At 37.4% G+C, this 12,884-nt stretch overlaps 1 protein-coding gene across 1 annotated transcript; it reads left to right on the top strand.

Moving 5' to 3' along the window:
- Positions 1-3,331: 3,331 nt before the first annotated feature.
- Positions 3,332-6,008, top strand: LOC109013694 ((-)-germacrene D synthase-like). The gene is made up of 7 exons (XM_018995875.2): positions 3,332-3,468; positions 3,621-3,888; positions 4,250-4,622; positions 4,728-4,946; positions 5,052-5,190; positions 5,294-5,545; positions 5,715-6,008. Exons 1-7 carry the CDS (start codon positions 3,346-3,348, stop codon positions 6,006-6,008), a joined length of 1,668 nt encoding a protein of 555 aa, XP_018851420.2. The 5' UTR covers positions 3,332-3,345.
- The last annotated feature ends 6,876 nt before the right edge of the window (positions 6,009-12,884 follow it).

Below are 12,884 nucleotides of genomic sequence, written 5' to 3'. Positions count from 1 at the left end.
GTTGTTTGAGTTGAGTTATTTTGCTGAAATATGGTTTGGAATCATGAGTTTTAATTATTTAGATTGAGTTTTAATTATTTAGATCAAAGTTGTGTCAATGGTCATTTAACACTTAAGTGTATATTTGTTTTCTATTAATAGGTAACGAGATTATTAGAGGTCGAATTCAAGACATAGATAATATGCTGCAGGAGTCTGGTAAGCGGGGTTCCTGTGTTAGGCTTTAAACGAATTATTGAGACTGAGGTTGACGTTTTGAAAATTTTGCATATTTTGTAATGAAATGAGAATTTGGGAAAAACCAACCTTGGTCGCTTATTTGCATTACTCACGAAACCTATATGAAAAAGGAAAAATATTTTCTGACATGCATTGTGTAGACATGAGCTATATTTTGTCATGCTGTCTCAAAAATCTGAAGAAGAGCGATATTGAAAATCTGAAAAATTGTGCAATGATTTAGAAAGATGCTCTGACTTTTGTTTTCAGTATTTGAATATGATTTGAATATGTTTAAATGCTCTGTTTTGTTTTGATATGACATCTGAAAACCTTTGGCATGGTTTACTGATTTTGTATCTGACTCTATCTCTGTTATACTCTTTTTAGGTTGGTACCAACTTCTCTGTCTTTGAGTGCACCCACTTTGGAAATAAAGTGATTTTTATGTGGTCTTTCCTGTGTGCACACTCGAGGCTCCGAGAGTAATAAGGGAAATATTTCACGTCTGTCTTTGCCTAGTTTGGCTATTGGGTTAGCATAACCCTATCACGGGGGTGAAACATAGTCTCTGCTCTGTGAGATGCTCTGTTTTGATGTGATGATGATGTTTAGGTTATGTTATGCCAAAGTACTTTGGGTTTTATGTGACTTAAAATCATCGCTCTGTTACATTCAAAAACATATTTTGTGTTGCATGATAACTTTGACAAATATTTTGTTCTGCATATTGTACTTTGTAAATGCTCAAATTTGCATGCTAACATATGTTCTCTGCTTATTGAGTTGTTGATAACTCACCCCCTTATCTTCATAATATTTTTAGATGATGTGGAGAGTCCAACTGAGTATTAGGATTAGGAATTGTGAGGATGACTAAGTTGAGGAGAGGATGTTGAGTATCCTAAGGTACTACCGTTAAAAGAAGGATTTCTGAAGTATTTTAGATTTGATGTCTTTTAGATTTAATTATCTTTTTGGTTTAGTAGGACTTATGGATTTATCAGTTTAGTATGTTATGACTACCTGGTGATTGTGGACCCCCTTGGTTTATTATTATTGCAATAATGACTTTGTGGAGTTTATAATATGTTTATTTAGAAAATATGATATTGATTATTGCTTTAATACACCACAAGTTGTCTCCTGATCAGCTGGAAAGTGGTATTGGTAAAACTTTTCAAATCCAAAATCACACGTAAAGGAAAGTACTTCTCTGCACAGCGCCATGAATGACGTATAGCCCAAATTCAAAGGTGGCAACTTATATATTGAATCTAATATTCTAATTTAGTTTTTTTCCTGCTGTTTGCTGGCATGCATGTTGAAAAATATACATTATACACTGCTCGGTTCGCAATGCAATTGTCTGTCTACATGTACGCATGCATTCCCAAATTCAAAGATGGCTTAAATCTGATGTTTTTGGTTGCATGGAGAAAATTAAAGCATTTACGTAAACATGATTCAATGGAAGAAAGTAAAGATCATGTATACAGCTTAGCCAATCAAAAAAAGAAAGTAGTATTCCCCAGACACTGCCTTTATATATAACACAAATGACAAATATAAATGATATTTGCAGTTGATCCAAGTTCCAAGCACTCATAAAAAAGTGGTTAAATATAATATTTACGTTAAAAAAAATTAAATTTTTAATAATAGATCTCACTTTATTTTAAAAGAAATACATAAGATTTGCATACTCTAAAATTCTTATTCTTAATCAGTGAAAAATATATATTTATTAAGATCCTAACTATCAGTCCAACAAATTAACAACAACGTCTGCGCCAGTACGTGTTAGATCTGTTAACACTGTACACAATGTAGACTTATGTATATATTTATATACTGAATTCCTATGAGTCGACTCAGTCGTCGTTACCGATCGAATACCAAGTAAAAAATACCCCACGGATGCTGATCTCTTCTTTGGACCGAGCACTTCCCCCCTGCACTAACAATATTCTTGATTTTATTATTTAAAAAAAAAAAACAATATTCTTGATCAGTACTTCTTTGACCATTAAAAAAATATTGACTCCAATTACTTTCTGTACGTCATTGGGATATCACGTCATCAAACTTTGTTTATATTCAAAATTCACGTTAATTTATCTCATCTCAAAATTATAATTTTATTAAATTTTCACATAAAATATAATAAATCATTCAACTTTTTCAAATCTTAAAATAATTTTTTTAAATTTTTACACAAAATATAATAAATAATTTAATTTTTATACTTTTGTTTACAATCTATCTCAATCTACCTCTGAATTCAAACCACTCCTAATTTCGACTACCCGTGCCTCCTGCATACGGACTTTCCTCCACTCTTAGCTAATTTCCAGATTTTCCCGTCAATCGCACATGTTTTGTCATGCACGTAGAAAAGCATGACGTGCGTTTGATATGTTTTGAATGGAAAAATGGTAAACATAAACAGCCAATGCTTATCACACACCTACATGCAGAAGTTTTTTTCTCAGCTTATTTTATTTTATTTTTCTCAGCACCTACATGCAGAAGTTACTACAATATATAAATATTTATATATATTGATGATCGATCCATCATGAGATCATAGCAAGCTACATTAGTGACTTATTGGCCGCATAGATCAAATTCCTAAATAAAATAAAAAACACTCAATCGATTTCCTTTGACAGGATCAGACTATGGGCCGGCCTAGTGTTGGAATCGTCTCGGATGGTAATAGAGATGTATGTTCGATCCAATGGCGTTTTAATAGCGTTTTATAAAACAATATTATATATGTATATAAAAGATATTTTAGATTCAAAGCTAGCTCATCAATAGTGTATTGATCAGGATGACTACGATCATGACTAGGCGTTCGTTGATAATCTCCAATTTCCAGACCCGGGCCACTAGTTATCTAGGAAGATCAGGGTGAGAATTATTAGTACCGGCTCATCCCTGTCCCACGTACAGCTTTCCGGTCAAATCTGCTTACGACTCTTAAACCAACCCTGCTCATTCTCCTCATAATCCTTGCTAATGCCCCTATATAAAGCTTTCTGCAAGAGAACTCTTCCCAGCAGCTTGCAATCACTATTAATCAAAGCAGCTTTGAGTTGTCTTAAATCGCAGCAAAATATGTCTGTCCCATCCTCGGTTGCTCTCTCACAAAATGCAGAATCAGATGCCATTCGCCGGACTGCAAATTTTGAACCAAGCATTTGGGGTAACCTTTTCATCAATAACATTCCCGAAGACCAGGTACATATATATTTATATATATATATATATATATATATATATATCATTCTTGTATAAACTGATTGATGTTAATGAATTTGTTTGGAGTTACCAACGTACAGCGCGTGAATAATATTCTGATTTTTGCAAAGTATCCCAATTTGTTGGTGCAGGTTACCCATGTTTCTAAAGTACGCGAAGTCGAAGAATTGATAGAAGAGGTGAGAAGGGAGTTGTTAGCCTCTGCAGATCAACCTTCCAAGCAGCTGAACATCATTGATGTACTTCAGCGCTTAGGGGTGGCGTACCACTTTGAAAGGGACATCGAAGAAGCACTAGAACGTATTTATGCCTCTTCGGGTGCTAGTGATGACAATGATCTTTACAATGTTTCCATTCATTTTCGACTACTACGTCAACAAGGATTTCGTGTTTCATGTGGTAATTATGTTTTTCGTTTTAAAGAGAAATCTTTGGTTCATAAAACATCTCACAAAATAAAACTACAAATTAACGTGCCTTGCTATATATATATACATATATCAGATTACAATTAAAACACATTTTAGCGTAAATTATATATATTATATTATATTATGTAAAGTATATATATATATATATATATATATATATATATATATATATATATGTACATAAGTTTGTGAGCTTTAGTACATATTTTGTGAAGCTAGCTAGGTCGCTTCATTATTATGGGTTTCTTGGGTGTACGTATATATAGAATATATATATATATATATATATATATATATATATTCTGGCTCAAAATTTTTTATTTAAGCAGATGTGTTTAACAAGTTCAAAGATGGAAATGGTCAATTCAAGGCAAACTTGAGCGCCAACATTCCAGGCTTGCTAGCCTTTTATGAAGCCACACATCTTAGGGTGCATGGAGAAGAGATCCTTGATGAGGCTCTTAGTTTCACCACCACTCAACTTGATTCCGCGAAATCCAATTTGAGCAATCCTTTAGCAGCACAGGTAACTCATGCACTAAAGCAATCCCTGTTCAAGGGCATTCCAAGGCTAGAGTTCAGGGATTTCATTTCGCTCTACCAAGACGACACTTCCCATAACAAAGCTTTTCTAAAGCTTTCGATATTAGATTTCAATCATGTGCAGTCATTGCACAAGCAGGAACTTCGTCATATCGCCAGGTATTGCCATGCATGACATTCATAGCGCGCACTATAGATGTCAACTCATTTTTCGAGGTGCATGGCACTGATCAATGTTAGTATATTAATTTAATTAATCTGTAGGTGGTGGAAAGATTTAGACTTTGCAACGAAACTACCTTTCGCAAGAGATAGGGTTGTTGAGGGCTTCTTTTGGACTGTGGCAGTCTATTTTGAGCCCCAGTACTCGCTTGCAAGAAAAATACTAACCAAAGTTATTGCTCTGACATCTATCATAGATGATATCTTTGATGTATATGGCACACTCGAAGAGATCGAGATCTTTACGGAAGCAATTGAAAGGTTTGAAAGTAGTGATATCGAGAGGTTTTTTATTTTTAAGATTTTGGTGTAGGATATCATGAGTCTAATAATTACTTGATCAATTGGCCGTACTGGAATTATTAGGTGGAATGTTAGGAGCATGAATACGTTACCAAAATACATGCAAATATGTTATAAGGCACTCTTGGACGTTTTCGAAGAAATTGAGAAGGAGCTGGCAAAACAAGGAAGATCATACCTTGTTTCTCATGCCAAAGAAGCCGTAAGATACAAGCATTTATAACTCAATTATCATATATTTATACCTCCTACTTAATGCCATGCATCGTGTTTAATGTTATGTGAAATCCTTTGAGATATCTCAGATGAAAATTCTGGTCCGGGCATATTTCGATGAAGCCAAATCTTTTCATGCAAAGCACATCCCAACGATGGAGGAATATATGCGTGTTGCACTAGTAAGCTCCGCCTATCCCACGCTCACAATCATGTCATTTCTTGGCATGGGTGATCAGATAGTTACCGAGGAGACCCTTGTGTGGGCCTTTAGCGACCCCAAAATTATTACTGCCTCGTCAGCAATTGCTAGGCTCTCAAATGACATCAAGTCGCATAAGGTATGTGACCAATAATTGCTCCGATAACGATCAAAATGAGTAATGATCAAAATTCTCCATGTTTCAAAGTAAATGGATGTTATTAGGTGTTTGATTTCTATGTGATCTCTTATTATCATACCAAATCTGTTTAATATATATGGAAAAAACTATATATATATGTTTGCAGTTTGAACAAGAGAGAGGGCATGCTGCCTCGGCCGTTGAATGCTATATGAAGAAGTATGGTGTCTCAGAAGAAGTGGCATATGATGAACTCAGCAGGCAAGTTTCTGATGCATGGAAGGATATCAATGAGGATTGTTTGAGGCCTACTGCTGTACCGATGGCTATCCTTATGCGTGTTCTCAACTTTTCTCGAGCAATAGATGTCATATACAAGGACGGAGATGGATACACCCATGTGGGAAAACTGATGAAACCTAAGATCGAATCACTCCTCCTATATCCAGTGCCAATATGATCAGTATAATTGCTAGTTGTATTGAGGTGCTCTAAAGCTAGGTAGATCTTGCAGTACTATATATATAATAAATGAAAATAAATGAAAATAAATGAAAAATAGATAAATATATAGACTGCCATAGATTTTAAAGAGTGCCCTCATGTTGATGTAGTTTAAATTTAAAATATCATACCTAAGCTTGGTTTCGTTACCTTTAATTTTTTAATTTACCTGAGTATATTATATTCCAGATGCTTCTTAATTCTATTCTTTTACTTAGCGCATGATCTAGATGCCATTTCGATTCTATGATCTCCACCTCTATCAAACCACTTTTTTATTTTTATTTTTTAATAAGAAACAAATTAGGACAGCAAATCGCTTGTGTTTCCTCGCATTTAGAGTCTACAAAGAATTAGAGTGCTCAGAATATAAACCATACGATATTGATCAGGCTATTGTGCATGATGTGATTTTAAAGAAAGGATTCGTACGTGATCTCAATGTGTCTACTATTTGTGATGTTCTTCCGTGCGTAGTCTCGAACTATAATTAATAACACAATACATAAATGTATATATATTTCCTTTGGTTTTTTGCTACCGGCGGAAGAAAAAACAAGTTCAATTAATCCTACTTTGTTGAAACCAAATCGTTTAACCAATATTCCACACACACACACACACACATTAATGGATGAGTATGTAATGAGTAATGCTCTAAGAGATTAGAGATAGAGAGGTCTAGCTATTGTATATAAAGAGAGAAAGACTTTAATCACAAAGAGTTCCATAAAAATAAGTCCGCAAACTGATATGGCTTGATGTTGTACGTTAGATTATAAAACAACTTTTATTGTAAAGTAGATCTAAAATATCATATGAAACAATGTCAGCTTATTTACGTTGTGGTGAAGAGTAAATATATATTTTGTGGAGAATTTGCAGAAAATTGAGAGTATATAAAGACGGAAGAGAGTGGTGAACGTGTTCCACTCAAAATCAATCACTGTCTGTGATTCGGGATTGTTGCGTACTTTGGATTTGTGGCAGGATAGGAATTTGAAGATGGGTAAGTGTTCTATTTTTTGTAAAATTTCTATATGACTAAAGCATTTCTAGCCTGCACCTGCTGTACCAATGGCTATCCTTATGCGCATTCTCAATCTTTCACGAGCAATATATGTCATATACAAGGACGGAGATGGATACACCCATGTGGGGGAAATAAATGAAAGCTAAGGTTGATTCACTGCTGGTATATCCAGTGCCAATATGAGTATTGCTAGCTGTATTGTGGTGCTCTAAAGCTAAGTGGATCATGCACTTTACAATAGATCAAAATAAGTGAATAAGAGATAATTATATAAAGACTCCCGTAGCTCTTAAAAAATGTCTTCATAATGATGTAGTTTAAAATATCATACATAAGTTAGGTTTCAATACCCTTATTTCTTTTAACTTACCTTGAGCATGTTATACTGGCTGCTATTGTATTTCAACTATATATATATATATTCATTTTGACGGTTGTAAAAGCTAGCAAGGTTTGTTTTTATTAATTAACTCCACCACTCATTTTGTGTATAGCCTCGCAACTAAAGAAACAAACAATGCGACCAAACCACTTACTTCATTTTTGTAATGCCCCGTCCTCGAGGGTCTGGAGAGTTAACTCATGTTACCTGATAATCAACTCCAACACCGCCAATATACTTCTAAAAGCTCTAAATCAAATGAAAACACTTCAAATTTAATTAACTACACAAACTCATATATGAAATCCTCAATACAGTAACCCCAAAAAATTATCAACTTCTCTACATGTTACTTAAACTCATATTTCAACAATATAATTAACAAAAATCACCGGTACCCATCGAAAACTTTCTATTCTTAATCCACTATTCTTAAGTCATCTCACTCAATGCTTCATAGTCTTGATCATCAGCTGAAAAATTCAAAATAATCTGAAAATATTGTGAAGATAAAGGGGGTGAGTTATCAACAACTCAGTAAGCAAATAACATATACTAGTATGCAAACATGAGCATTTACAGATTTCAGAATGTAGAATAAAACACTTTTTATTTTCAGAATGCAGAATTAGAACATGTTATAAAAAATATCAGAGCGAAAGTTAAAAAATATTCTTATTCAAAATTTCCTTGGTACGGCATAACTGTAACATCATATCAGAATAAAATTTTAAGTTTAATTCCCGTGGTAGGGTTGTGCAAACCCCGGTGGCCAACCGAGCAGAAACATAATGTGAATCTTCCCCTTATCATTCTCGGAGCCCCGAGTGTGCACATTGGAAAGACCACGCAGAAAACCACTTTGTTTCCAAAGTGGGTGTACCAGAAACAGAAAAGTTAGTACCAATCCAAACAGAGGCCACAGTTTTACACCCGTGATAAAGTCAGAACAGAACTGAAACAAAATGTCATGCCAGAGGTTTCAGAAATCACATCATATCACATTAGAGTACATAACATTTTCATAACAGAACAGAAGCAGGTCACAAAAATATAATTTATGCACAATTTTTCATATTCGCTCTCTTTTGCATAGTTCAAAAACAAAATGCCAAAACTTGCTCATGTCTACACCAGTCATGACAGAAAATCTTTTATTCTTATATAGAATCTCATGAGCAATGCAGAACAAATAACTGAGATCGTTTAAATTTATTTTCATAACACAACATGCACATTTTCAAAATTGACCTCAGTCCATTTTATTTTTATGCAAAATCTAGCATAGAAACCCTACTTACCTGAGCTTCTTAACTTTTCAGAATTTTCAAAAAAAATGTCGAGTTGACTATAAATTGTCACCTATAAAAAAAATCATGTAATTTTCGTAAGTTTCCAATCAATCACGTATTTCAATATTTAAGCCTAAACTTCTAAAATAACCTATTTTAATTCCTCAAAAACCAAAATTTTCATTATTCTTAAAATACCAACATCACTATCTAAACTCATCAATATCCTACTTAGTAACTCCGACTAAAACATTAAATTCTAACCTATTTACGATTGAGATCTTACTATAATTTATAATACTAAATAACATAACTACATCAAAATCATTATAAGTAGAAAATTATACTTTTGTTTAAATAATAATAAAAATATTCTTTTAAAAGGATTTAAAAATAAGATTGCATTTATTTAATAACCATTCCGATAAAAAAATATCAGTCCCTTGAAAATATCAACTTAGCAAAATAAACTCACATGTGCCTAAGTCTAAACAAAAAAATCACATGCAACCCACGTTTCAATTGCAAAAATACAAACTTAGATGATGTTTTTAACAAAAAGGGCAAAAGGGTAATAACACCCTTCATCTACTAGTTACCCGAGACACACACAGTTCGCTTTTTAAGTAACTATTATCAACAACAAAACTAAAACCAGAAGAGGCAAAACGTGAGTGAAGGAGGTGGTGACTTTCCGATGGCAGCGACACCTTGGGAGTGCGAGGGACGTTGGACAGAGGTGGTGGTGACTTTCCGACAGCGTCGCACAGGGAGAGAGAGAGAGAGAGAGAGAGAGAGAGAGAGAGAGAGAGAGAGAGAGAGAGAGAGAGAGAGATACGGCGAGGGAAGTTGGTGGCTTACCGAGAGGCTGAGGTGGTGCGTGGCGGACTGAGGGGTGATGGGATGACGGCAGGCGCCGTGGGTTGGCAGGTTGATGGCTCACGTGGAGGAGAAACACTCCTCTGTTTCTTAGTGCGTGAACATAGCTTTCCGTGAGGTGGGGGGCTCTTGATTTCGTATGGATGAGCAACGGCTAAGGGTGTTATGGTGCACACTGTTGGACGCAGATGAGCCGCAACAGGTGGCACCGAGGGGTTGGGGTGGCTGCAGGTGAGTCTCTATTTTGGTGATGGAGGTTGTGGTTGACGGCAAGGTTCCTTGCTAGTGCAGTGAAGTGGAGCTCTCGGTTGACCTTCTATGAAGAGGAGGACGAGCGGCACATAAACTAGGGTTGAGGATGTTTAACACACACATGTATATATAAGATATAAATAGTAAAGAAAAAAACCTAGAGAAAGAGGATGAAAATGGCATGCAAGAAAATGGCAAATGGGCACGAAACCATGTGACGTGTTCTAGAAACACTTCCATGCGCCTGGGCTCTTTAGCGTAAAAAAAAAAAAAAAACTTGCCCCACGTCTTGGATCAGATTATTGCATGGGCTTTTACCTTAAGTCTTGGGCCTCGACTCAACCTAAAACAAAATACACTTGTCCCATAAATTTTCCGGGTGAACGTCCACTTGGTCCATTAAAAGATTTTAAGCCTAATTATCAAATATATTGAAAAAAAAAATTCCGCCAAAAACATCTTAGGCCCAAACTCTCTTCTAAAAATTTTACTCAAAATCCCAAATGATTTATTTATTTATTTTTATTTTACAACTATAAGCCCAAAAATTTTGTAAAGCTGCTTGACTGCGTTTGGGTGCTTCAATTTTTTAATAAGAATGAAGGACAACAAACCGCTTGTGTTTCATTGCATAAAAATCTAGGGAGAGGTTTGGATAGTGAGTTGAGATGAAAGTTAAAAGCTAAATAAAATATTATTATTGTTTTAGAATTTGAAAAAGTTAAATTTTTTTTTTCTGTTGGGCTCTCTGGCCTGTGATACGATTTGCTTGCTACTTTCGTCGGGTTATTGACATTCGCACTCCTTGGTGCAATATTTGGGTGGTCGAAGAGCCTGGCTCGCTCTCCATCGGGGAGGGGTCAGGATGCCATAGGTCGACCTGGCCTTTTAACCCCCAAGTATGTAATTTCTTTGGGCGGCTAGGGGCAGCTAGTTCTTTATTGTGATGAGAGTTGGGGTAAGTGTTTGGGTAGCTAGGAAGTTGGACCCGCTCTCTTTTGCGGGAGGGTCCGAGCGGACTTCAACTCAACTCGCCCCTGTTACCCCTCGTGGAGGTAATTTGCTTGGACAATTTGAAACTAAGCCTGCTCCCGCTCGTTGACATTGTGTAACCCCTTGTTTTTACTTCTCATCTTTGGAGACTTTGATAATGTCGGGTAGATGAAAGACTAGGTCCGTAGTCCATTAGGGAGAGGTAGGGATGCCTCAATTCAAACTAGCTCTTTTGATTCTCTAAGGAGGTAACTTCTTTAGACCGCTGTGGGGTTGGTCCGCTCTTTCGTTACGATGAGAGTCAGGGTAAGTATTCACTCTCCTCTATGGGAGGGTCCGAGTGGCCTCTAGGTCAACTCGTTCCTGTTACCCTGCAGGGAGGTAATTTGTTCGGGCAGTTTGAGACTGAACCCGCTCCTGCTCATTGACATTGTAGGAAAATGTATGATTTGGGCTAGGCTGGCGCTGAACCCACTCTTTGTTCGCAATAGAGTTTGGGGTAAGTATTCGGACCATCGTGGGGGCCCAATCCGCACCCTTCCGTGGGAGGGGTAGAGCAGCCTTTGGCGTGATTCATCCATTTAAATCTCGTGAGGAGGTAAGTTTTCGGGCAGTTTGATTTGGACCCATTCCTGTCTGTTGATGCTTACGAGGATGGTAAGTCTTTTCTCTTTGGGCAGTTGAGGACTGGCCTGTACTCTACTGTAGGAGGGATAAGGCAACCTTTTGGCATATCTTTCGCTCTGGTATCTTGTGGGGGAGGTAAGTTTGGACAGCGATATAGTTGGTCCACTCTTCGCTGTGATAGGAGTCGAAGTAAGTTGCCGCCAAGGAGGCCTGACCTTCTCTCCCTCGTGGGAGGGGTAGAATGACCTTCGGTCTAGTTCTCCATTTTGGTCCCACGGGAGGTACGTTGTTCGGGTAGTTTGAGATTGGACCTGCTCCCGCTTGTTGATATCGCAGGGAAGGTAAGTGTTGGGTCAGGCTTGTGATCCCACTCTTCGTTACGGCGGAGGTCGGGGAGTAAGTTCGGGCTACCTCGGGGGGAGGGGGGGGGGGAATGACCAGCTCTCCATCTCGGGTGGGGTAGAGCATCCTTCAGCCTAACTCTCCCATTTGGTCTCGCTGGAAGTACATTGTTCGGACAGTTTGAGACTGGACCCGCTCTCGCTTGTTGAAGCTCACAAGGATGGAATATCTTTGTCTTTGGGCTATCGAGGGCTAACCAACACTCTGCCGTAGGAGGGATAAGGCAATCTATTGGCCTACGTTTCCCTTTTGTATCCTGAGGGGGAGGCAACTTATTCAGACAACGATGTGGCTGGTTCGCTCTTCACTACGATGGAGGTTGGGGTAAGTTACTAGGGTTGTCGGGGGAGAGGACCCACTCTCTATCATGGGAGGGATAGGGCGGCTTTCAGCCTAGCTCTTCCTTTGATGCTGCTAGACGTAAGCTGTTTGGGCAGTTTGAGACTGGACCTGCTCTCACCCGTTGGCATCGCATGGAAGGTAAGCATTGATTCAATGTTGTTTTTGTTATTGTAGATTCTGTTAATAACACGAAAGTTTGAAGTAGATGTGTTACATTATCCTGGAAAATCACGCCTTTCATTAAATAGCAAGAATTTACAGTATTTAAATGGCACATTACAAAAGAAAGGGAAATAAATCCTTCAATAGGGAAGCTTTCGCTAGTTCTTCCACTCTGCCTCTTGGGCCATGCCACTCCCCCTCGAGCTTTGCAGAGAAAATCCTAGACTAAGGCCTGTCGGGCTTTCCAAGCTGTGCATGGCCTGCTATTTATTGGAGGTACCTTTTGGGGTAACCCCACCATCATTCTGCTTCAATTCTTGGACGTAACATTCTCTCGCCAGGACCTGTTCGCCTCAGATTTCTCCCACCGCTCGGGGAGTCGGGAACTTCATCTTGAGGTGGTAGGTTGACATGACGGCCTGCCTTTCGATGATGGCATTGTATGATGACGAGGTTCTTACTACTAAG

The sequence above is a fragment of the Juglans regia genome, chromosome 2, assembly GCF_001411555.2.
Source record: "Juglans regia cultivar Chandler chromosome 2, Walnut 2.0, whole genome shotgun sequence".
Taxonomy (NCBI): Eukaryota; Viridiplantae; Streptophyta; class Magnoliopsida; order Fagales; family Juglandaceae; genus Juglans; species Juglans regia.
This window is presented reverse-complemented; position numbering and strand designations above follow the sequence as displayed.